The sequence below is a fragment of the Neodiprion lecontei genome, chromosome 1 (genome assembly GCF_021901455.1).
Source record: "Neodiprion lecontei isolate iyNeoLeco1 chromosome 1, iyNeoLeco1.1, whole genome shotgun sequence".
NCBI lineage: Eukaryota > Metazoa > Arthropoda > Insecta > Hymenoptera > Diprionidae > Neodiprion > Neodiprion lecontei.
Genome location: NC_060260.1, coordinates 11,386,865 through 11,410,579, shown reverse-complemented (window position 1 = coordinate 11,410,579; position 23,715 = coordinate 11,386,865). Strand labels below are relative to the sequence as shown.

The 23,715-nt window shown below is 37.7% G+C and overlaps 2 protein-coding genes across 3 annotated transcripts in view; one reads left to right on the top strand and one right to left on the bottom strand.

Annotated features, from left to right (window-relative positions):
* The window catches only part of LOC107223013 (protein unc-80 homolog), a 26,515-nt gene extending 5,173 nt beyond the window's left edge, over nucleotides 1-21,342 (top strand). The window contains exons 10-53 of one of the 2 annotated variants that reach the window (XM_046742549.1): nucleotides 35-121; nucleotides 209-286; nucleotides 389-528; nucleotides 661-882; nucleotides 1,006-1,181; nucleotides 1,255-1,433; nucleotides 1,553-1,695; nucleotides 2,710-2,739; nucleotides 4,309-4,438; nucleotides 4,540-4,731; nucleotides 4,832-4,973; nucleotides 5,080-5,454; nucleotides 5,544-5,883; nucleotides 5,947-6,070; nucleotides 6,146-6,329; nucleotides 6,402-6,543; nucleotides 6,685-6,794; nucleotides 6,854-7,044; nucleotides 7,138-7,353; nucleotides 7,436-7,571; nucleotides 7,700-7,966; nucleotides 8,055-8,306; nucleotides 8,482-8,684; nucleotides 8,759-9,045; nucleotides 9,120-9,294; nucleotides 9,641-10,096; nucleotides 10,182-10,362; nucleotides 10,441-10,619; nucleotides 10,689-10,937; nucleotides 11,076-11,349; nucleotides 11,436-11,740; nucleotides 11,928-12,353; nucleotides 12,433-12,651; nucleotides 12,758-12,903; nucleotides 12,967-13,294; nucleotides 13,391-13,711; nucleotides 13,798-14,059; nucleotides 14,187-14,396; nucleotides 14,507-14,857; nucleotides 14,950-15,282; nucleotides 15,671-15,766; nucleotides 19,035-19,157; nucleotides 19,944-20,092; nucleotides 20,251-21,342. In XM_046742549.1, coding sequence (XP_046598505.1) covers nucleotides 35-121; nucleotides 209-286; nucleotides 389-528; nucleotides 661-882; nucleotides 1,006-1,181; nucleotides 1,255-1,433; nucleotides 1,553-1,695; nucleotides 2,710-2,739; nucleotides 4,309-4,438; nucleotides 4,540-4,731; nucleotides 4,832-4,973; nucleotides 5,080-5,454; nucleotides 5,544-5,883; nucleotides 5,947-6,070; nucleotides 6,146-6,329; nucleotides 6,402-6,543; nucleotides 6,685-6,794; nucleotides 6,854-7,044; nucleotides 7,138-7,353; nucleotides 7,436-7,571; nucleotides 7,700-7,966; nucleotides 8,055-8,306; nucleotides 8,482-8,684; nucleotides 8,759-9,045; nucleotides 9,120-9,294; nucleotides 9,641-10,096; nucleotides 10,182-10,362; nucleotides 10,441-10,619; nucleotides 10,689-10,937; nucleotides 11,076-11,349; nucleotides 11,436-11,740; nucleotides 11,928-12,353; nucleotides 12,433-12,651; nucleotides 12,758-12,903; nucleotides 12,967-13,294; nucleotides 13,391-13,711; nucleotides 13,798-14,059; nucleotides 14,187-14,396; nucleotides 14,507-14,857; nucleotides 14,950-15,282; nucleotides 15,671-15,766; nucleotides 19,035-19,157; nucleotides 19,944-20,092; nucleotides 20,251-20,754 — 9,633 coding nt within the window. In that variant the 3' untranslated portion in view covers nucleotides 20,755-21,342. Of the gene's footprint in view, nucleotides 1-34; nucleotides 122-208; nucleotides 287-388; nucleotides 529-660; nucleotides 883-1,005; nucleotides 1,182-1,236; nucleotides 1,434-1,552; nucleotides 1,696-2,709; nucleotides 2,740-4,308; nucleotides 4,439-4,539; nucleotides 4,732-4,831; nucleotides 4,974-5,079; nucleotides 5,455-5,543; nucleotides 5,884-5,946; nucleotides 6,071-6,145; nucleotides 6,330-6,401; nucleotides 6,544-6,684; nucleotides 6,795-6,853; nucleotides 7,045-7,137; nucleotides 7,354-7,435; nucleotides 7,572-7,699; nucleotides 7,967-8,054; nucleotides 8,307-8,481; nucleotides 8,685-8,758; nucleotides 9,046-9,119; nucleotides 9,295-9,640; nucleotides 10,097-10,181; nucleotides 10,363-10,440; nucleotides 10,620-10,688; nucleotides 10,938-11,075; nucleotides 11,350-11,435; nucleotides 11,741-11,927; nucleotides 12,354-12,432; nucleotides 12,652-12,757; nucleotides 12,904-12,966; nucleotides 13,295-13,390; nucleotides 13,712-13,797; nucleotides 14,060-14,186; nucleotides 14,397-14,506; nucleotides 14,858-14,949; nucleotides 15,283-15,670; nucleotides 15,767-19,034; nucleotides 19,158-19,943; nucleotides 20,093-20,250 lie in introns of both variants that reach the window. The other variant, XM_046742544.1, reaches the window with a different exon arrangement.
* Nucleotides 21,293-23,715, bottom strand: LOC107223009 (carboxypeptidase Q). The gene is made up of 6 exons (XM_015662571.2): nucleotides 23,054-23,715; nucleotides 22,840-22,990; nucleotides 22,496-22,745; nucleotides 22,167-22,407; nucleotides 21,726-21,908; nucleotides 21,293-21,631 (listed from the first exon to the last, which is right to left on the bottom strand). The coding sequence occupies exons 1-6, from the start codon at nucleotides 23,398-23,400 to the stop codon at nucleotides 21,379-21,381; spliced, it is 1,425 nt and encodes a 474-aa protein (XP_015518057.2). The 5' UTR covers nucleotides 23,401-23,715; the 3' UTR covers nucleotides 21,293-21,378.

Sequence of the window (23,715 nt, the reverse complement as noted above, 5' to 3'; positions counted from 1 at the left end):
GTATGAAATCATGTTTCGCTTCTTGTCTGGTCAGCAGAGTAATTGGGTCTCTTCACCGAAAGATACAGTATTTCCCGAAACAATACCCGAGGAAAGTTCAAGCACCGAAGACGAACATGTGGTAATTTCAAGTGACAAATAATTCGTAAAATATATTTTAATAAAAATCGATATTACAAAATGACCGTTTGGCTTTGTCTAATCGCAGGTAATATTCAGATTGCCATCTCTCACAGAGTCGGAGAAAACTATGGACGGTGTGAAAGAGGTGTCAACAATTTTTGCTGTATGTACAGATTTACTTATAAAGAAAATCGATTGAATTCACGCACAATTCTCTAGTCGTCAAAATAATATCTACTAAATATGATCTGATCTCGTCCCGTAGGGTGAAGCCAGCATTTTTCATGTTGCCATGGGCCGTACGACTAACGCCTTCAAATCTACCATGACTATAGAACAAGTCACTGCAATATCGGGCTTAGACGCGAAACAATTTGAAACGAAACCTTTCATGCTAAAAATGGGGTTCGTAGCTTAAATAATTGGAAATTTATGCTGTCCTAGGATTACAATATTCATCCGGTAAAATTGATGTGTCGCACTACGCAGGAACGTGAAAATTTATTCATTTACATGTCTCACAATTTACTTGTTCAGATCGTTAGACAAGGACTCGGTTGATAGTTCTAAAATCATGGGAACTGCTCCAAACTTTCATGGCTCGCCTACCACTCGATCCTCAATTCGAAATGGAGGCCATGCATCAATTGTTGATATTTGTGCAGCAACGTTCCTTGATGTGGCTGTCCTCAGATGTCTCTTTGTTGCGCAATGGCAAGAAGAGGGTGTCTTTTGGGCTCTTCAGTTTCTGTATCATCGGTAAGAAGTGAAACCGAATCATGCTTACGTTCACTACTCCGATGAGAAGTTTTGTAACTTCAGAAGCGGAATCGGTTGCGTGATATTTGATTGACAGAGGTTTTTTTTATCAATATTTTCTAGGCTTCGAGAAATCAACGAAGAGTCTTACACACAGCAGCAGCCTCGGCGACGAAGCAATTCGTTACCGATTCCAAAAATCGAAGTATCAATCTACCAAAGTCCGGAGAGTAACAGACGCGAGGAGGCTAAGGATTTCATAGAAGTACCAGAACCCAAAGACGTTTCTATACTTGCAGGTAAATCTCACACGATATATAAATTCGATTGAAACTGTTTCTATTTCTCCATAAGATCTTGCTACCTTTTCAGAATCTCCATACGCTTCAAAGTTGGCTGATTCAAGCCACACTCGGCGTGCCAGTGAGAAGGTTAAAAAGCGTATGAAAATGGCCGATCTCAAAGCGTTTGTTGAAACTAAACTGCTTTCGAAGTCTGAGAAAACTTTGGAAAAAATAGGCCAAGATGAACCGAAACCATTTTTTGAACAGGTATAAAGAGGATATCTGAATTTTCTACGGTTAACGGCTTATGTGAGATTTGTCTGAAACCTTGGTAAAAATAGTGCGTGGGGAAAGCTCGTGAATTAACTTGCCTGACGGTTGAACAGGAATGTCATAGGAGCCTGGACACAGGAGATGATCATCTGACTAGACCGGCGTCGACGTTTTCGAAAATATTCGATGCAAAAGATGTAGACAGAATAAAGCATCCAACGAATTTAATTAAAGGAAAAAGCATGCCCAGTTTGAGGTACATAGCCACAATATTGAATTTTAATCTGCAATTATTTACAGACAAATTACGTGATACGTGCATAAAATTGAAGAAACGAGACTCCCAAAATCCCCAGAATTTTTAGAGGAAATCAATTAGGTAGTTGTTATTTCACAACTTGCAGTTAGATAAAAACTGAACAAGTCTTTGACCATCATTCCACCTTGACTACTTCTATAATTCATTCACCACATTCTGCGGAAAATATTAATTTTTTCATTGATAACTTTAATTAGGCGTTTCCTTGCCTGTCAAAGATTAACGCACTTTCTAAATGTAGAGTGAATCTTTACAAGCTTTTTAAAGTAATACCCTACAGATGAGTCAAGTTTGTCTACGCTCTCTTTTCGTGCATTCGTAAATGACCATTTCAATGAAAACTTACCTGTACGTAGTTTCTATAGAAAGATCATTCTTAAATTTATTAAGTCTACCTGAAATAGCTATATACTTTATCCTTTGATAGAAATACTTATATCGTATAGAAGGCATGATAATAGACTATATTCATCTTTTTACAATAACTATCTTATTCAAGTAGGCACCAATATTACTTTGGTAGGTTCGTCAACAGTATACATGCATATCTTTCACAATAAGAGTACAAATTCTTAACGGTAGTAAAACATACCTGATATTTTGTATGGAAATTGAGATACACATTGTGCATGGCAATAACTTACATCATATACCTGGTTAGTGAAAACAATGTAGGGCAAAGTCAATGTTATATTAAAAAAGAGAACCGCAGTCTTTTTAAAATTAATAACAGTTTCAAACAATGCGAATAACGTGTAATCGTAGCAAAGGTACGTTAACAGTACTCTCAGTAAATATCACAAACGGTATCGTACCTGTGACATTTCATCAAGAGCTTCGTGGTATACTAATTTTATATTACCGAATTTAACTGTCCCACTACGACCTGTGTGTAATGTCTTTCTCTGTGTCTTTCTCTTTCGCTCTTTCACCCTCATACTCGTGGCTCAGCTGCTTGATAGACGAGCTGACCGCGGGCGGGTAAGTCGTTAATGGCCCTACTGACACTCCAGAAGTCGTTCGTGAAAATGCTTTTAGTCTGCCTTTAGCTTCTAGTTTGCACCTAGGTTTACTTTAATTACTGCGAGTATTAGTAATTCACCATCACTACTCTTACGTCGTACCTGAAGTACTTGCTGCTTTATTCACATAATAATTTAATCAAAGTGTCCAAGCTTTTACTTTGTTTTACGTACCATGGCTATTTCATCCTTCCCCGATTGACGTTACCGTTTCGATTCCCTCAGACATTGAAAGTAATGGAGTGTTGAACATATTTAATTGATAACATTCCATAGATGATGCAACACTTCTGTACATTTACCACATCTATCGTCTTTATCACTATTCAATCACATCCAAGGTGTGAACTAAACCAATCCTCAAAATTCAAAGAAGGTGCATTTCGTTAAAGGTGTTCTAACTTCTACAACAGGTCGAGTCCTTCATTCTCAAGTCGATTGAATGTCTAAAGACCTTGTCAACGTTCATTTCCAAGGGTAGCTCTGCGAGAATTCTTTGTTCTCTTGTGTTTGCTCTCCACAAGATAGAGAACTAACAAATTACGTAGTCGATTACATTTTGCTAGGCGTGAGATCATTTTCTAATAGACTGGACAAGCACCATCTGCTGTATAATTACAGAAAGGATCTCTTGAAGGGGGCCTGTTGAACACAGTGATGATGAACTCACCGCAATTGATGCAAAATACGGAGTTCCCTTATTTACCTTGAAAAGCCCACTTCCAGAGACCCTTGGAGCCTAATAATACAATTGAAGCGTCCGAAGCTTCTATCCCATTTTCTACACCAACGCAATTTTATCCCTTATCTTCATGATGGAGTTACTTTAATTTCTGTAATGTCGAAAGTAGAGGAGTATTCTACAAATTGAGGACGACAATGGTTAAAAAATCTCAACTTCATTTAATACTTTTGCTTTATACTTATTAGAAAGACTCCTCCTCATTCATTTCGAGGCATGTAAATTGGACCATCTCTTAAGTTGGAAGGATCCACGAGCTTCTACTCCGGTTTTTTTTTAAAAAAAAAAGGACAAAGTAAGCCAATCGTTAAACGCGATTATTTTACATTTTTAGCCAGTTTTACTAAACACATTAAACACATGCCATGAGATTCATTCTTACGTCTTACGAACCGTCTCCAAAGCTTCCTATATCCCTTCCAAAGATCAATTCATGAACCTGAACTTTGCGAGGATTTTCTACTTCTCTGCTTTTGCTCTGCACAAAATAGAGTCGCAGAAGTATGTAATTGATAATAATTTTGTAGACGTGGGATAATTTTCCAGTAAAGCGGTTCCGTACAAGCTGCTGTAGCCTCTTAACCTTCGATTAATTCAGCATTGAAAACATGTTAATGCTTGATACATCGGTATTACAGATTAAATTAGCATGATACTAAAAAAACAGAAATGAAAAGAATAGGCCAGTAGTTAGAAAGATTAGTGCTTGGTTTTAGGATGTAACATAACGCATGCATATAGAGTTATTAAATTAATAGCAGATTTCTTACAGAATATTTTTTCCAGATACATAGGCGACACCCGCGTTGAAAGAAAGCAGGGCCGATTTTACAGTCAATCTTACACTGTTCCCAATCCTATAATCACTGTGACCGAACACACGCCTACACCGTCCCCGGATTATATGAAACGTCAGGTAAACTGAATTTTCAAATCTACAGTGTTTCTATACCATATTCTTTTTCTATCCCTCTGTACATTGATTCTGTCATCTTAAAAAACTCTTACGCGTTTCAGGGCTCTATCGATAGTCAATTAGATGCAGCCAGTCTGCACGGTAGTCGATTAGGATTTGAAAGAAAGCCCAGTCTTACAAGATCGCAAACTGATTCCAATATCACGTATACCGGAGAAGAAATTCCCGAGGCTCCAGGATCAGCTTGCTACATCACTAAAGAAGGCGACATAGACTATCAAGTGGTACTCAAGGTATGAAACGCGTATAATGAAATTCAGACATGACTTACACTAACTTTTTTTTTATACGTTTACCTTTGAGAAGTTAGATCTCTCCGTTTATTGTAAATAGGCTGTACACGCGGTAGCACTCAGGGATAACTTGTGCTGTACATTGCGTGTCTGTGAGAACATTTTAAATCTGTTGGAACTACTGATGGACATGGGAGTGCTGAAACAATGTCTTCGCGACGAGGCGACTAACAGCAACGCCGGTATGAATTGTTGTTTTTTTCTTCCTTCAACTTACACTTTCAATTGGAAATTAAATGGACCAGACTTTATTCGTGATTGGAATTATCACTCGAATACCTTACGCAGGCTCTAATAGCGGCAAGTCGGACAAGGCTCCAAGTAAGCACGATTCTCCGACGAATGACCAGCAACAGAAAAGTAATAGTAGACGCACCGGCGTGGAAGTAACTCCACATCATTTGTTGATGAATTGTGTGATCAGAGTGTTGAAACACTTGGGCTGTCCACACGGTTGTGCGGAAGGCATGCGTGGTCCACCTGCGGACTTTATTCGGTCGCAAGGTCAAACAATACTGTGCAAATTACATCGCGCAAGTTCTCGACAGTTTTCAAAGTTTTTACGAAGTATGATTCGTGATCAACCCATACCAGAGATATTGGATTTCTTTCACGCTTATGTGGGATTCTGCGTAGATCCAAGTTCGTTATTATCTCCACTTAGTGAGTAACATCAGGTAAAATTCTGACCAGTTTTTCAGATTCTAATCATTTTCTCCCTGTTTTTCTGTTCCTCCTCTAACGCGCTGCAGACCAGAAACGAACCTCGAGCAAATCCCCAGATGTTGCATCACAGGGAGGGTACGCAACTAATTTTGGTGCTGGCCTAGGCGGGGGCGGAGGTCGTGGTATAGAGGGGCAAATAATGTGCAACGTGTTTAAGACTCTGGTCACGAGATTTGTAAAATCTTTCAAGGAACTGAAGTCTCAGGAAAATGTGACCATTCATTGTGATCTCAGGCAGTTAATGACTTACATTAAGGAAGCTCACGGTGGAGTTTTCCGTCGAGTTGCTCTCAGCGGTTTGCTAGATTCTGCTGACAGACCCAACAAACGAAGTAACAGCAATATTCAAACAACTCGTGTCATAAGGTAACAACTACAATTCACCTTGCAAAGTTGGCTGAAACGTAAAGCTGAAGATGTTAATTACAGGCACATACATCAATCGGAACTAGAAGAAAACATCGACCTTGGCGCCGACTCGTGCTACGTTATGGATGACAGAGGAACCCGTAAATTTTTATTCAAAAAGCGGAGCACTTCCTCCACATGTGCCGTAGGTATACAAGATACAACAGCATTACGTCGAAAGGACTACGTCGGCTTAAAATAATTATATGCTTATTGGCAGAGCCTCTTGGAGACGGAAATGAGTGAAGAAAATGCAAAGATCAGCCAAAGTCCGTCGGGGAATTTGCGAAGGAAACATTACATTCTAACTCCCAGGCAAAGCGAGCGAAATTTAGGAATTGCTGAGTCCTGCATGGGATCTGCAAAGTCGCGAAAATTAAAGCGCTTTCAAATTGGAGGAATCGGTAGGGGACTCTACTATTGTTTGATTCATCTGCGTTCATTCAGATCGTAAGTCTGTCACATTCGATTTCTAGTAAATTGGTTCCGAAAAGAATACGGCCGAACTGATTCCACGGATAGCCATGATAGCAGCGAATCTCCAACAGAGGGTAGTTTCATCAGGCAACCAAGTATACATCATGCCTATTATCGGAGTACTTCAAGAGGTGGAAGAGGGTAAGAAAAATGGCGAGTTCGATGAAAGATGAAACATGGCTTATGAATTCTTCTCCTTTTACATCATTCAATATGCTAATGCCTATTCATTTCCAAATGACTTTCCACTTTGTGTGAGAATTCAAATCAATCCATTTTTAGGGTTGGCCAAACGCTACAGAAAGCAAAGCGTAGAATGGAGGATCAGTTGAATAAGATTGGATTAGGAAAGGGAAAAAAGAAAGAGAGTTTGGAAGAAGCACCAGGATGTTGTAAGTTGATAGAGATCCTGAAAATCAACGGATCTTATTTTGTACTCCACTCATTGCAGATTTCAGCCGAAAAAATTCTATGGATATCGGCGAGGCATCCAGGGAATCAGAATTCGTAGTATTGAAAGAAAGAAAAATGGTTCCCATTTCCTTGGTGCACACTGGTATGCTGAGGTTTTCATTTCTACTGGAAACTTGTCAACCAGGCTCCGTACCAGATCATCATTTGATGGCAGCCATCCTGGATTTGGTAAGTGTTTATCAAATATCTTTTGGATCTCAGCTGATCATGACAAGCTACTCAACTATAATTTCTACGAGTACAACTTTCTCTTTCATCTAGCCACACGCACCTGTCGTAGCTCGTGCCGCACTCATTTTGGAATGTGCTCATCTTGTACACCAATGCAATAAAGGCCATTGGCCGACATGGATGAAACTAAATTTCCCAATCTTTCGCCCTTCCGTTCCACTTAACAGTCGCAATGCACCTACTGGTCTGCGACGAACACACGTTTTGCAGCGGTCGGCTGGAAAATTGTTCTACCAATGGGCAGAGGTGACTAGGAATGGTTTGAATGTCAAAATGGAATTCTACGAGACCTTGTGTTCACTTATCAATATTCGACTTTTACCTTTAGGCCATTGGTACAAGACTAGAAGAAATGCTTGCTGAGGATAAGCATAACGTGGATGCCATAACGGCGATGGTTTCTGACGAAAATAAACAGAAGGAACTTGTGGTGGAGGATGAGGAGGAGGACTTTCTCGATGAAGGTAATCCCATGCTCACTATTAAATGATTTACAATGACGGCTCATGACCACCATATTTTTAGTAGTGGATTATTGCATGTGAAACGGTTGACCTCGATCTGAAAAATTTCCCACTGATGCATATTCCAGCCAGTATCAATGGTTATGGATCTCAATGTCCAATTGCTCTTCGCCTGGTGGCTTGTACACTTCTTTTGGAAATAACAGCATTTTTGAGAGAGACATATCAGACTTTGCCAAAGTCCAGCAGACTGTCAACTCGGGAACGACCTCCACCATGGGAAAGAATGTATAGTCGTGAAGCCAATCGCCGTTGGAGTATGGCTCTTTCTTCAATGGGGCATTCCCAGACATCGGCACAAAGTCTCCAGTCGATTGCTGGAGATCGAGAGGCAGGTGAGTCTTGCGAGATTCTCTACAAGTCCAACAGTTAAAGTATCTACTCTTGAAATTTCTCATCTCGCATGTATATTATACCTTGCAGAGAGAAAGATTAGTTTTGTACTGCACGAACCGGACAATGAATCGGAGGGTAGTAGCAAGTCTACTGTAACAATTCAAGGGGAGGAGATACAAATTAACGAAAAGGAGAAGAGTAAACGTGCTCCTGCTCCACAGGGGCGTCCATTTTTATTGCGTCGTGGAACAGCAGGTAATCCCACTGGATCCTTTAAACGAAGAAGCTTGAAGCTACGCAGAGGCACCAAAGATGGGAAAGATGGAGAGGGTGAAACTTGTAAGTTTATTACTATCTTAGCTCCTCTTGGGAACAAGACAGATTGTTATAAAGACAGCGACTCCCAACTGTTAATTTCGTACCAGATGTCAAATAATAGTTTCGTAGTATCGCGAGTCGATTTTACGAACCAACAAAGATATCAATTATGTGTTGCGCTTTGGTTCTAATTTAGATACTGTAAAACGTGCAGACTCTATTCAGTCAAAAAGGAAAGTGAGCTCTTTATCAGACAGGAGTGATACTTCCGAACCAGGACTTGGTGGCGAAGTAAGCGGCGAAGAATCTCCAGGAATACTTAGCGATGATCAACCTCCTGAGAGTCCAAGTGATAGCAACGACACTGATGAAACCAACAAAAATTTTCCCTGGCTAAAAGTAAGCAAACACAATATTTGTGTAAATCTATTTACTTGTCATAAATGAAACACAATGTTTTCATGCACTTTCAGGTAGTTGTGCAAATAGCAAATTCCTTCAACTTTTATTGTTCTCATCAAAATTTCTGCCACCCAATATGTTATCGACGACAAATGCGCGCTAGCGCCAGGCTTATAAAATCAATTAGAAAAATTTACGGAGAGGAGTTCGGGATTATCAATGGAACTGGTACATTCGATTTCGATACAGATAAAAAAGATGATACTAAAAAAGATAAACGAAGTCGCAAGGTTTCCGATCAAGCCAGTACTCAAGTCTCACCGGTTCGTCGAAAAGATAGCATGGGCAGAAAAGACAGGTGGGTTTATCTGAATTTGTAATTTTAGTCGATTTACGTTGTTGAGCTTGTTAATAATGTAATAATTCATTCAGGATTGAGAGAGCCTTGGATGGTTCTCAATCTGGTAGACTGATCGGAGGGCACAGAGACTCATCTAAAGATATCGCAGAATCAGATTTTGACAGAGGGAAAGATTCATCGAAAAGACCCGATAAAGATAATCGATCCAAAAACCTGCCACCAATTTCAAAATACATAAAAACTCAGGTAATCTAACTGCTCTATGTATAATTCAGATGTTTCTTTTTTTTAAATGTGATCGAAACAGTCATTATTCTTTGAGCGAGCATATTCTTCCAATAGTCATAGATCGACGCTTCTTCATCTGTGGTACTGTATCATAAAAAGCTTTTAATATTGCGCTTTAAGTTAAGGTTGAAATTTTTTCAGTCCACTAAACTAATTTATGTCGAGTAAAAAGCACAGAACACGAGTTCTTTTAATTCAGATATTACGCTCTCTGTTAAGCACGCAACTCTGTATCGATACTCATAGAATACAAATGAACGTAGGTGTGAGATAAACTAAAGCAAGACAAAACTCTTACCCACAGGTCAAAGATGCCTTCCATACACCATTAGCAACATTAGTTAAAGGCGCCGTTGTGATGTCAGAAGAATTATTTGTTGATATTCTTTCCGTATCTTGGGAACTTCTGCTTGAATCAAACCAAGAAGTTGCCGCATCAGCGGCATCCTTGTTTATCATTTCGGCAGTGCGAGCCCCGAACCAAGCAAGCGATATAATGCATCACGGCCTACATCATACAAATACCACAATTAGAATAAACGCTATTCTTAGATTTCAAGTACTTTGGAAACTCCGATATCAGGTTTGGCCCCGTATGGAAGAAACTGCTCATATGACCTTCAAAGTCCCACCGCCTGGTATAGAATTCACATTGCCTTCTCCTAAAATTGGAATAGAATCGTTGCCAGTTGTCGATCCACCATGGATGCCTCAAGTTAAAACGAAAGTTGAAGAAGTAACGATTAATCAGGAACGTCATGTAAGTAAATGGCAAATTCATGATCTGGCTAAATTGTATCATTATTTTTACTCTGTTTATCAGCATTTGTATTATTCCATTTCAGAGGTCGTTGGTGACAGCAACGAAAACTCGTAAGAAACAGCAAACTGAACTTATAAAAAAAGCTCTCCAGGCACAGGATGACAAAAAACGGGAGGAGAGAGAAAATTTTTTAATTACCACTATACCAATTACGGTACAAGCGGCATACGAGCCTAGTCCTGTTGGCGACGATCATGATGAAGGTATCCTCGGTTATTTAGAGAAAATTGACATCACGACGTGGTAATGTGTTGAGCAAATTTAACAATTTGTTTTTGTAGGAAACGTAGGAGACGAAGATCCAGGCGAATCGGTACCCAGAAACACTTCGCATCACGGACAATCTGCTCTGTCGTTGTTCCCGTCGTCTTTGTGTTCAGCTGTTATACAAATAATTAATCTTTTAGACGACGCTGCGGTTTCTGAAGATGGGAACGCAGTCTATGAAGTTGCTTATCAGGCGAGTCAACCTTCTACTTAAGCTTAAATTTACCCCTATTAAATAACAATAATTAATTACATTCAATAGGTGATTTGGAATTGCTTGGTAGAGGACAGTGCTTTGTTTTTACGCTACGTTTTGGAGCGTTTGACAAGGGAGAAGCAGGAACTGATGTTCAAAATCCTTAGACATCTCATCAGATTTGTTCCAAAACTTCCACAACAGGCCGCTTTTGCTCTGTACAATTACATCATAGGATATGTTATGTTTTACGTACGTTCACCGCATGAAGAAGGACAAAAGCTCATTGGGACAGCCTTGTCAATACTATGGATGGTAGATAACAACTCTTATTCTTTTCTCGAAAACTCACGACCTTGTTACATGTATTTATGGTCTGTTTTTAGTTGCACCACGAGATTTATCACCCACATTTTATTTCAACGACGTACAATGTTTACTATTTCGATCTAGGTAGTACACAGCGTACATGGAATAATGTTCAAAGATTTGAAGCAAATACTGAGAAAAGAGCAGTGCGATGCGTCCATTCTTCTCACGGCCAATGTACCATCGGCCAAAAAGATTATAGTACACGGTCCGCAGGATCCAGATGCGGGTGGAATCCCATCACAATTTCCTGTACAAGAAGACACGCAATTTTGTCAGATCTTGAGAGAATCTGTGGATTTTTTTGGCATAGAAGAAAGTAAACATAAGGAATATTTTTTGATCGACTACAAAACACGTGAGTCGCTTTTGATCATTTTTATTGATACAACGTTTATTTACGTAACGTTAAGCATTTTTTTTTACAAAATAGTACTTTTCCAGACCAAATACACAACCCGACCTCGTACGTGCGAGATTACTATTTTTTCAAGCGGTCTCAGTACCCCCAACTTGAACTTGTACACATGAAACCCGAAGAAGCCTTCAATGCCTTACAGCGTCAGGAATTGATTCATAAGTTTGTAGAGATCGGCAAGGTGCTCTTAACGTGGGCGATTCTGAAAAATGTGGATATGGTTGTCCAGAGAGTAGTATTTTTACACGAAGAACTTATGAAACTTCCTTCATTTCCAAGAAAAGCACTAGAGGCTGACCTCGATCTCTACAAAGGTGGAGAAATTGGGAAGGTGATTATGTTTCTGATCGATTACAGTGATGATGCTATGACGCTAAAGGGATTTATGCAGTAAAATACTTCAAAATTTTGTCTAAAAATTGAAAATGCCTTATTGAACAATAGATGACAGTGAAGTACAGAAATTTGTGACAAATTTATCAACTTTTAGGCCCTGAATTGTGGAATTTATATTTCAGGAACTCCTCGGCTTAGATGTATTGCACAAATTTATGTGGGTGAGATTAATTGCTCGAATGTTTGAAGCGATGGCAGGAAATTTTGCTTATTCTGGTGACATTCATCTGTTTCTCAATGTTCTAAACGGAGCAATAATACTGCACAGTGAAGATTCGTGTATTTTGAGATACGTAATGGCTACATACATCAATGCTGCTCACAATTTTAAAAATATATTCTCAACAAATGGATACTTACTAATTATGCCTACGTTATTGCAACTGTACTCCAATCATCAAACAAACAAATTGGTGAAGACCACTGTTGAATACGCTGTCAAACAATTTTATCTTATGAACAGAAAACCTTTCATACTTCAAATGTTTGGTAGCGTATCGGCAATTTTAGACACCGATGAAATGAGCGTACACGGGGAAGCGCACAAGGCAGGTTATTTTTTATACAGACGTTGGTAACGCGATCCCGAATTGAATAATCAATTAATAACGAGATCTTACGTTTCAGGTTGCGTCTACTTGCCTGTTCAATCTTTTGTTAAGCTTGGAAACCCCATCACCGGATCCTGTAAATATTGGCGAATTGGTGAAAGAAGATAAACCGCTAAAGGCTATTGATTTTTGTTACCACGATGAAAATGAAATGGTTACAGTTTTGGACTGTATCTCTCTTTGTGTTATGGTTATTGCATATGCAGCTGATTCAGTTCGTGGGCAACAAATGCTGGTTTGTTACAAACACTTTGAGTAAATTGTATTTGAGGTTTCGTATAGCTGACATCTTGGTGACCTTTTTACATGTGATAAATGTGCATATTATTGGTATGTTGTAGATCATCTTGGAGGCAATACTACCTTGTTATGTGCAGCAAATTCAATCACCTACTTATAACAAAGAAGGAAAAACTGAAAAGGAAATTATTAATCAATTAGCCATTGCTGTGAAGACGTTAGTCAACAACTCCGAAGCTCTGACTAAGTATGTTAAAGTAACGATACTTGTTTCTTGATAATACAACATATGTTTCGCGTCTCCATACAGAAATTACAACGGGCCGCAGAGATCAAGCCCGGAACATAAAGGCTCCAGTCAGAGAAATTACGGTAAAGGTCCGTATTCGCCTGGTTTTGATTTTGATGATGAAACCCACAATAAATATATAGAACATTCGAGGACGAAAATTCTGTACGACAGAGACAACGAAGACTCGGAAAATTGCCATAAGACTGAATTCAGAAGACCAAGAGATACTCTCCTGAATATGGTAGGAGACTTCCTTGCTAGATGCTCTCTGCGTCTTGCCGAATTGAATAAAAAAGCAACTCAGGATGGTAAAGCAATTGAATTGCTTGATTCCAAATGCCACGTGGTGAGTGACTATTATGGTAACACATATTGAAGAAGAATGGAAAATATTATCGAAGTCCGTCAGTTTTGACAGTAAGTTTGACACGATTCGTTTCAGAGACTAGCGGACATTGCTCACAGCCTTTTAAAGATTTCACCCTACGATTCCGACACAATGGGTTGCAGAGGATTGCGAAGATACATGAATGATATACTCCCATCTACCGAATGGTCCAACGACGATATGAGGCCAGCTTTAATAATTATTTTGCGACGACTTGACAAAACATTTAGTAAAATTTATAAGAAAGCTTCAATCAGACGAAACACCGACTGGGAAGCTGCGGGTGATCTGTTGAAGGGTGTTTATGAAACATTGTCAAGATATCCGTACATTGCTCATTTTCAACACTTAAAGACACTTCTAAGCACATGCCAGGTAAAGTTATTTGTACAATTCTTTCTTCTTACGACCATACTTAGGTACTTGCTACATATTTATGTGCACCTTTTTTTATCCAATAGGCTCTCATAATTGGGGATACAACTGGCTTGGTGGAAGTAGCATCGGCTGCATCAGCTGCTCTAATGAGTCAAATACCACCGCAGCATTTTTGTTCAACAGTATTACGCTTGATAGCTCTCCACGTAATTTCTCTCGGGGACGTTTATTCATTGGAGAATGTCTGCGGAGGGCAATCAATGTTCTCTACTCAAAATCGAACGGAAAGTGTACTTCTGAATCTACTAATACCTCTATTCTTGCGTGTTGGCACGGGCAGAAAGGGTAAGATAACCATGCGCAAATGTTAAAGTTTCTTTTTTTTCTGTATTCTTCATTGAACCAATCGATTACGTATAATCAATCCTACAGAATATGCTTCATTCAATAATCTAATCCATTTTTCATCCAGATGTTCCCAAATTGAGACAGGCAGACATAAGTTTTACTCTGACAGCTGTTTTGAATACCTTGTGGCCACCGACGGCAAAAACTGCTCCCATTACAGCACAAAATTTAAAAACCGCGACCGACATGAGAACCGGTAGCTTGACGTTCACTGCCAGGGATGCAAAGGCGCCAACAAAAATATCATTAACATTGTATCAAGTTGCATTCTTAGGTACGTAATGATATTTTCTGATGCAATAAATTAACAATATCTTGACGGATTGTGAAATCCGAGAAAATCCACACAGTGTGTGCAGAATTTTGAATCTTTTTATCCTTTAGCATTGAAGATTATGATCATTTGCTTCGAAGCAGAACTGAAGACAGAATGGCCTAGAATTTTACGCACCATGCGACTTTTGAACAAGCGCAACGAGGCATCGATACATTTGTGGGACTTTTTGGAATTTGTAGTCACTCATCGGACAGCTCTTTACATACAAATGTTACCCTTTATAGTGCACAAAATTGGGCAGCCACCAATATCCGAACACGAGAGAAACATGCAGAGCATTATTAGAAAAAAAATCAACGGAATTGGTATGCCGGTTCCAAAATCACGCGGTACCTTATTGACTGACTTATCTCATGATCTGAAAGATCTGAAAGAGGAAATCGACGACCGTAAGTTCGGTGAGCATGTCTTCAACTGTATCCTGCAATGCCAGGATAACGATGTGGAATTAATTGTTAAATATACGACAAATTCTCTTGACTTTCTTCAGACGAAATGCAACCGGAACCAAAAAGGAGTGTAGTTGACATGCACCCAGGAGCTCCGAATGCGATACCGAATAGCAACGAGGGGCAACATGGACGGACTCAGAGACCTTCTCTTATCGACTTACTTACAGGGGATCTCGGTTCGCGTGCTCATATCAATCGTACCCCTGCAGAGACTCCCTCTCAACATTCTCAGCCTACACCAGTGTCTCATCCAACTCCACCACACACTTACAATCAATCACTCATTCCAAAATCAGCACATGCGATTCAACCTCAATTCCCTGTCATACATCCACCAACTTCAGTACAACCAACTACTAATGTCACCAGAGGTATGCTTGTCTCCCGTCTTCAACTTTAGCAAAATTTTACTATCCGATCTCCAGCGGCATACCAGCATAGGAATCGCATCGAGTCGCACCCTTGCACATATATTCAATGATAAATGCTTTGACTATGATATTTACAATATTAGGGGCACGCCCGTATCATTAGAACGATTACGATATTTGTAATACGACAACGTGAACGTTATGCGAGCGTTATCTCATTGATTACAACATATACTTGCTTCGATTTGAAGAAAGCACATTCTGTTTTGAATATCGTGTACATGGAGTACATGTACGAGAAATCGTACACAGTTTGTCGAGGCTTAATTTAATTCAAACTATAGATTCGGACTCTATTTCTTATCTTCAACTTTTCATTCCGTTCCAGGCTCTGCGTCGAGTACAAGTGCTGGATCAACAACATTGAAGGAAGTCAGCGAGTACAGTACTAAGGACGTGCAAACGGATCAGCCACTTTCGACAGGTATTTAATTTAATTTTGTTTTCTCGCTGACTTTTTTCCAAATAATTTAAATTTTATGTTCCTAACAAAACAAATTAACGGTAGATCAACGTAATTATATTAATTAAAATGTCAGAAGTATTTTGCATGAAGGCTACACTTGTTTAATCTCTGATTATTGTTCATTTTCAAACTGAGATACAATGACGAACGTGAAGTTAAGGGAATCTTTATATTATATTTTTTTTTAAATTGTAAATAATTCAAGTATAATACTTGAATTACCAATATTACAGCTGATCTGATCTTTCCAGATCTTTATATTACAATATTGTAACGTCGAGACGTGAACCATACTGCGTGTCTTTCGCAGATAGTAAATGAAATTTCCACAGACACAAGCCGTTTACCAAAGTACTTCTGACAGATAAACACAGTAGGTACCACAGTTGGATTAAGCCATTGTCTATGGCACTGCAGCAGGTGCTCACACAAAAGTAATCCTACTTATAAAATGTAGATACTTCGTAATTTAAATCATACCAAAATGCAATATTATCTTCATAGTTTTGAATACACGACTATTGATCAGGATTTTACGCAGTTTTGTTTATCATTCTTCTAAATTATAACTGAGACATGTCTGACTGCAATCGTTATACGAACTATTCGATCAACTCTTCCCACAATGAATAATTTACTTTTTCTTACTCGGAATAATTTTGGATCTACGATTTACTTTTGACTAATTCTTTGACTAGCATTGTTAATTACAATTAGAAAATTGTTTTGAATAAATATGTTAATTCTCGTTGAGAGGGTAATGCCATAAGCTCCACGTATGTGAAAACAAATTAAATGTATCATTTGGCATCATTTATTGTTTATTGTTGAGCTTAATTCAGTTACACCGACACTCTATAGATGATCTCAAATATACACCTAGTATATTTAAATAAGTTGAAAGGCGTGAAAAATGACACAAACCACGTATAAGGAGAAAAGAAAGAAAAAAAAACAATCATGAAGATAAAGTATTGTACCTGAGATTCAGATATATTGACACACTGATGTTACGTTGCTTCCATTGCTAGCTAGGGAACAGAGGTAAGCACACAGAATCTACGCAAGTCTATACTTATTATTATCACACTTTTTCATATACTACGTGTGTATATCCTTTATGCTTCACACTATTACGTATCTAAATATTAATATACTCTTGATACCATTCTAATCGTACTCACTCACCTTCTGTTGCATTTTGTCCTGTGTTGTTTTTTCCCTTAGCATATTCGTTACATATTGATTTGCCATATATTATGTAATTATGATAAACTTATTACATAGCAGTATTTAGACAATGGTATTATCCAACAGTTGGTATCCCATTATCATTATGTAGCCACTTCGTTACTATACATATACATATAGTTGCTTTTGTGCCTTTCTTTGCAATATGTTGATCAGTCTGGAGTAAAATTGAATTAACTTCTAGATACGGTGATCATCGTTCGTCAATCCGCAACAGACGATTATGTTACTTACACAGATATATGTATTTATACATTAGGCTGGTCTCTAATTTGGGAATAGACAAATTTTCATCGTAACGCCCCCAGTGATTAAAAATAATGTAGGTCAAATATCTACTCGAGAATCAATTCTCAACGGAGGAGATTGGATCCTGATGGTGCACGACGTTCCATTGATTAGCGAAGTGAAATTTTTAACACATTATTTTCGAACAGTTTGGCATAAATCTCAGGGCGTCGCGCCCAAAGTTTCTCCAAACCCGAATTAACGACCACCTTAATTTGTATGTACGATATATATCGTTGCTGATGGTGATGATATATATATTAATATATATACATATATATGATTTACACACTGATATCAATATCAGTGGTGTAACTATCGATATATTTTTGAAATAACAATACTGTAATCACTAAATATTCTACTTCTAATTCAAATACACTAATAACTTTGTAAATTGCATTTTGTTCGAATTATTTTTTGTCACATTATTACTTGCATTGAATGAATATATGATTTCTTATTCTATGGTGTTTTCACTACTAATGTAAGAAAGGATCAACATATCAACAATTCAGTTAGCTGAACAATTTCCCATTACATGTTTATTGTTCAATGATAATAATTTAATACTTTCACTTTCGATGGGGGGGTTTAAGGATGTTGCCTAGTAGCAGATTCGGACTTTTCTTTATCCTGTGATCTGTAACCAAATCGTGCGGTTGAGACCAGCAGAATGCAGAGAGATTGTCACCAGTGTAAATTAGCCTGATATAACCGGAAAAGAAATAGGAACATCCCCGTGCTTTGTGCGAGAAAAATAAAAACAAAACGTTTCATTTGTTGTTCACCTTGCTAGTAACTATTCGGTCATCTTAGGTTTGAATCAAATATTAAAGATATACCGATAGTGACGATTTCAAAAAATAATTTCCTTTGTAACACGAAACAAACATGAGATAAATAACATCGATCATTGTTTCGAAATAATTAACTTAAATTAATAATTATATTTTTTCGAAAGCCGTGCGATATTCACTCGGCCTTTAACTTAAAAACAAAACCAATGTGTGTCTCAATGGGTTAATGGTGTTGAATCTAGGCAATACCCTTAACGTTCAAAACAGCGAAAGACAGCCATAAGACTAATCAGCGCTTGTTTTACACATGGGCTCCGCCGTCAACTTCATTTTCTCGAATTAAAACGTTTCCCTCTACTGAAAATAGGCTCACATAAAAATCAATATACTATATAATAACACAGAATAATTTCAACTTAAACAAAGTATTCTTTCAATGATATCTAAAATCATTTGCACACGCAAATTACATTAGAAATTATGTTATGTTATATTTGATCCTTGGTTTTCCATTTTTCAGCGAAGTAATTATTATTTTTCTAGTAAAACATTGTCCAAATATTAAAATTATAAATTGTGCAGAAATCAACATTTCTTTAACTTTGAACAAGATGTGAAAATTACGATACAATTTTTTTTATTAACAAACAAAACAAAACAAAAAAACCACACAAAAAATAGTCCATCGTTTTGCCACAATTCAAATTTTGTATTTCATAATTATTCTATCTATAAATATACTTCATAAACAATAATCTATATATAGCAAATAATATTCTCTGTAAATGTATAGATGTGAATTACAAAATTACACAATGGAGTGGTCAGTCCTACTGTCTGATGATCGTTCTGTCCTCATACTAGACGTTCAATGTGGCATGTTTCAGATAGATCCCAACCATCTTCTGCTAATGATGAACATAACAATGTTAAGTCTCACCCTATATTACCTCATCAAAAGACGTCCAAACTGCGCTTTGTCTCTTCTGTAGAGTTTAGGCACTCTTCAGGTAAATCCTTCCTCCCTCCATTATATCAGGTTTCATTAGCAGCACGCCTAGATCCGGTCTTGACTTCCATCTTCTTGTAAAATCATTTTTGTTAAAATGAAAACAGCAACAGGCAACCACCTTTGATCGAAAACGTATAAAATATTGTTTTTCGATACTTCGAATGGTTTCGGTTATCACAGATCATTCGTCTCCGGATGATGCTTCCTGAATCAATTTATATCACCCGGTCTCGTAGCGTTTGAAAATAGAAGAACAAGCCAGCGTTGATATCTTTGAAAAGTACTCGATATATTCGGAAAAAAAGTCTTTAACTTCTCAAGAATGCATAAAATAATCGATCAGTTTGTTCGTTTCATCTTCGTATGTCTTTTGTCCACATTGTCTCTTTCTGTATCTCTTTCTGTGTGTAAAATCTATTTTATTTTGCACGATCATTTCGTAGCAATGAACTCTTGTTACTTTCTTCTTTTCAAATTCCTATAACAAACATTATAAAATCTGTAACTAAACCAAGATATTGTACATATTTATATGAGTTTTTCATTTATGCTTGCTATTGTTTTTCAATTTAGTAATAAAATTCTGGAAAGATAATTTCACAATAAAATAAAAGTGTATAAATACGTATCATAAAAATATTTATCCTAAGAGGTGATGAGTAACAAAATTATCTTCCTAATTTTAAAACGTAGCACGAGTAGTAATTTTTTTTTTTCACTAATGCGGCAACTGTTGAATATTTATACAAAACTTACACATATATTTATTTCACCTTGTGTGCAGGAGAAACCTTAACAACTCAATTGAGTCCAAGCAGTCCAACCGAGGACAGCTCTGGGGAATCTCGCAGCATCAGACCACGTCTACAGCGTTCAACAGGACAAAGCAAGAAAACCTTTCGCTTAAGAAAAAGTCGACGGAGTCGTATTGAAGTATGTGTATGGCATAGTACCCAAAAATGTTAATAAGGTTTAAACCAGATTGGACGGTCCAAGGCAGACATGACAGAGTCTTATTTTGATAACATTTCAATGAAATGTATTTACAAGATAGCAAGGATGAATTTGAAACATGAAACAATAATTTTCAGGTGTCACATATAAAATTGGAGTCCCCAGATACTTCCAATCAACCGATGGCTTCGACTCCACCAACAGCTACGGAACTATCAGTTTCTGGTATCCCATCTGAATCGTCATCTATTCGATCGAAGCGTAGTCTATCTGCTCGTCAAGGACACAATGATAGTCGTGGAAACCATCAACAATCGGACATATCGTGGGACGAAGATACCAGCGTGATTTCACAAACTTCGAGTACTTCCGGTTATCGCGAATCTTATAGCATGCAACTTATGTCATTGGAAAGCGGAATTCAATCAGCTCCGCCCTTGGCCTCACCTGATCTCAACGATCTACCCTCTACCAGTAGCGCGACAACGAATTACATTGTATGCGACGGTAGCTCACCTGATTGTTCGATTAATGGAAGTGGAGGAGAAAAAACTGCCTTATTAACAAACAGTCAGCGATCATCGTCCCAGCACTCTTTACTTATGGTATTTCAAACCCAAGACGAGGACACGTTAATCTGAGTCGACGATTTTTACAGGGAAAATATATGTTTAGTAACATTTTAATTGTAATAATTGAGTGTAGAATATAATTATCTATCAAGTAATATGCTGCTGTTGGAGAAAAAAGTACTGTACACCAAGCAAAGAGAATACGTATTATTCTTGCAGTTGAAATCTGATGCGCAGTTGTGTTAATGTATAAATTGGACAGCAGTATATATTGATTAGGAAAATGAACGTTACATGCTATAACAATTTACTATTGTACAGATACTAGGCATTATTAATGTAAGAATTTAAATTAAACTGATTTTTTACAGCATTTCGGCTTCATTTTCAAACCAGTAGAATGCAGTCAAGAAACATCTATTTTATACTTTCCGTAACAAGATAGGATTTCGACAAAGTGTTTCAACAGTAAAATAGATTAAGTACTTCTGTAACAAATTGTAGTTAATCAACTATGTTTACGCTGCGTAGCAATAGATATAGAGAGCTGTTTGATAATTGATTAAGTAACTCGATAAAAATTCTTTGTAGATTAATCGTAAGCTGATTCTGATATATTTTGTATTTTATTATAAAAGTTGGAAATATTACTATAAACTTGACGTAATTTCACGGTGATGTAAATGAGCAATACTAGTTATTATGTGGTAGATCAACACTCAGCTGAGCCATAACGTATGAAACTGCAGCGAACAATGCAGCACATAGGTCGAGTGCATGCGGATCTTCAACGGACATGGTGTCACCATTTGAATGATGGTACCAAAAGTATTTGCCGTTATCATTCCACAGCGAAGCTCCTGGTACCCCTGAATCTACCCATTCCGTTATATCAGGGCCTTCGTTTGGGTTTCGAACCATTGTAGCATTTATTGGTTCCAATAAGCTAAAAAGTAATGAAAAGGATGAGAACTTTTTGATGAAAAACGTTTGTGAGAGGAAAAATGCAAATGCGTATGTCAAGTTAAGTATAAACTTACTTCATTATCTTTTTCAGAATGCATTGGGCTTCCTTCGAACCCGTAAAGGCAAGTCCTATCGGAGTGAATGTACCTATGTCAGACTCCATCACAAATTGAAGGTTTTGCCTGTCAGCTTTGTGTGACTGAATATATTGATGAGCTCCGACAATCCCAATCTCTTCACCAGTCCAAAGAATAGCCCTTTTGTAAAATATATAATCAGCTTAAGGTACGTTTGGTAATGGTTGACTTACTCCAATAATTTATGTATATGTTTCCAGCTGACTAATTGTTACTAGTTATAAATTTAAGAAACTTATTTTTCTTCCTTGGATACTAATACTGTCTGTTAATCAGAATGAATTCAAAATTGACTTAAAGCTTCGATACATTCTTGTGAGACTTGTGATTTTGAAGTAGCAATGCATTTTTTCAGACACTGGGTCATTAACAATATACCTTATCGTTCTTCGTGGTCGTAGATTTAGAGCTTTCAAGATTCTCAAAGAGTTCCACGATATGAATGCACCACCTCCATCATCCATAGCACCCTGGCCTACATCCCAGCTATCTAAATGTCCGGATACAACTACTACTTTCTCAGGGTTCTCAGCTCCAATGATTTCTGCAATAGTGTTCCGAGACTTGACTGCTGGTAGAGACTGGGCTTCCATTCTAATATTGATCATTATCGTTTCGCCTGAAAACATAGTTCATCATCATGAATATATTCTACAAAATCGAAAATACTTAACGTAAGTATGGGAGATTATCGACATGCTTGTTACCTCTGTCAGCCATTCTGTTTAACATGGCCGCATCTTCAATTGTGATACACGCAGCTGGAATTTTAGTAATATTTGGTTGATAAGTCATCATGCCAGTATGTGGTGAGTAGATAGAAACTGGTGTGATAGATCTGATCAAGACTGCCACTGCGCCAAATTTTGCAGCTTCTGACGCTCCCCTGCTTCTGTATATAACAGTTTCTTCATAACTCACAAAATCTTGATTATAAACAACTATCTTTCCAGGCACCTAAAAATTATCCATCATATGTACTACGTTTTTATATGAAAAGAAGAGAAAACGTAAAATTTGTCCAAGTATGTCTGCAAGAATTTTATAGCACCTCATTGCGTCGTTGACGAAGTTCATCGAAACTCTTTAGTACGATGGCTAACGCAGTAATGCCTCCTGTGGGCGTTCCGACACTGTACCCCAATCCAAGCATCGCAATATCTTTCACTCTTGGTTGAAGCAAGGTAGCGGATTCTTTACCTCTGTAAAAATCAAACCATATTTATTCCTTGCGCTTTTTTTTAGAACACAACGAAGTAATGTACCTGACCCAATGAGGTAAAACTGCTTCTTCGCCGTGCACATTTTCCAATCCATGTTTGACCAACTTATCGAGCATGTAGTCAATAGCACTTTCAAGAACCTGACTACCAGATAAACGTGGACCAAACTTATCGACAAATGTGGCCAACTCTTGCCATGTTGTACCCTTATACAATCCATTAACAGTTTCGTTTATTATTTTGTTAACAGTCGGGGCATAGCTTTCAATTTCTTTCACCAAATTTTCCGGTAATGAGCACTGGTCTACTTCGTTATCAATTGTATCGCCGAATGTTGATTTTGAGATAAAGCAAAGTAAAAGTACCGCAATCCTGAATTTTACTTTCATTTTCGATAATAGCGAGAGCAATACAAATTATTCAATAGAAAAAAAACTTCTCCTATCGAGCCAATGAATGTCTGTAGAATTTACTCAGATCTTGTCTAGATCACATGTCACTTTATACTAGTGGTGAGAGATTACTTTCAGTAATGCTAAATCAAGTCTAATATTTATGACAATGCAAACTGCATCTCGTATCATGTCTATGCTTGCGATGTCAAGACTGATATACAGTGCAAATGTCAATTCACATACATTAAGATAACTGATATTGTATCCGTGTGCGTTTTTTTAGCAGAAGATAGTGATGTCCACATCAAC

Excerpts from the sequence above, each read along its gene's own strand:
- LOC107223009 (XM_015662571.2), bottom strand. The coding sequence starts at position 23,400 with ATGAAAGTAAAATTCAGGATTGCGGTACTTTTACTTTGCTTTATCTCA. Across the intron at positions 22,991-23,053 it reads GTTTTACCTCATTGGGTCAG|AGGTAAAGAATCCGCTACCT; the intron begins GTACATTACTTC and ends TGATTTTTACAG. Across the intron at positions 21,909-22,166 it reads CGACCACGAAGAACGATAAG|GGCTATTCTTTGGACTGGTG; the intron begins GTATATTGTTAA and ends ATTTTACAAAAG.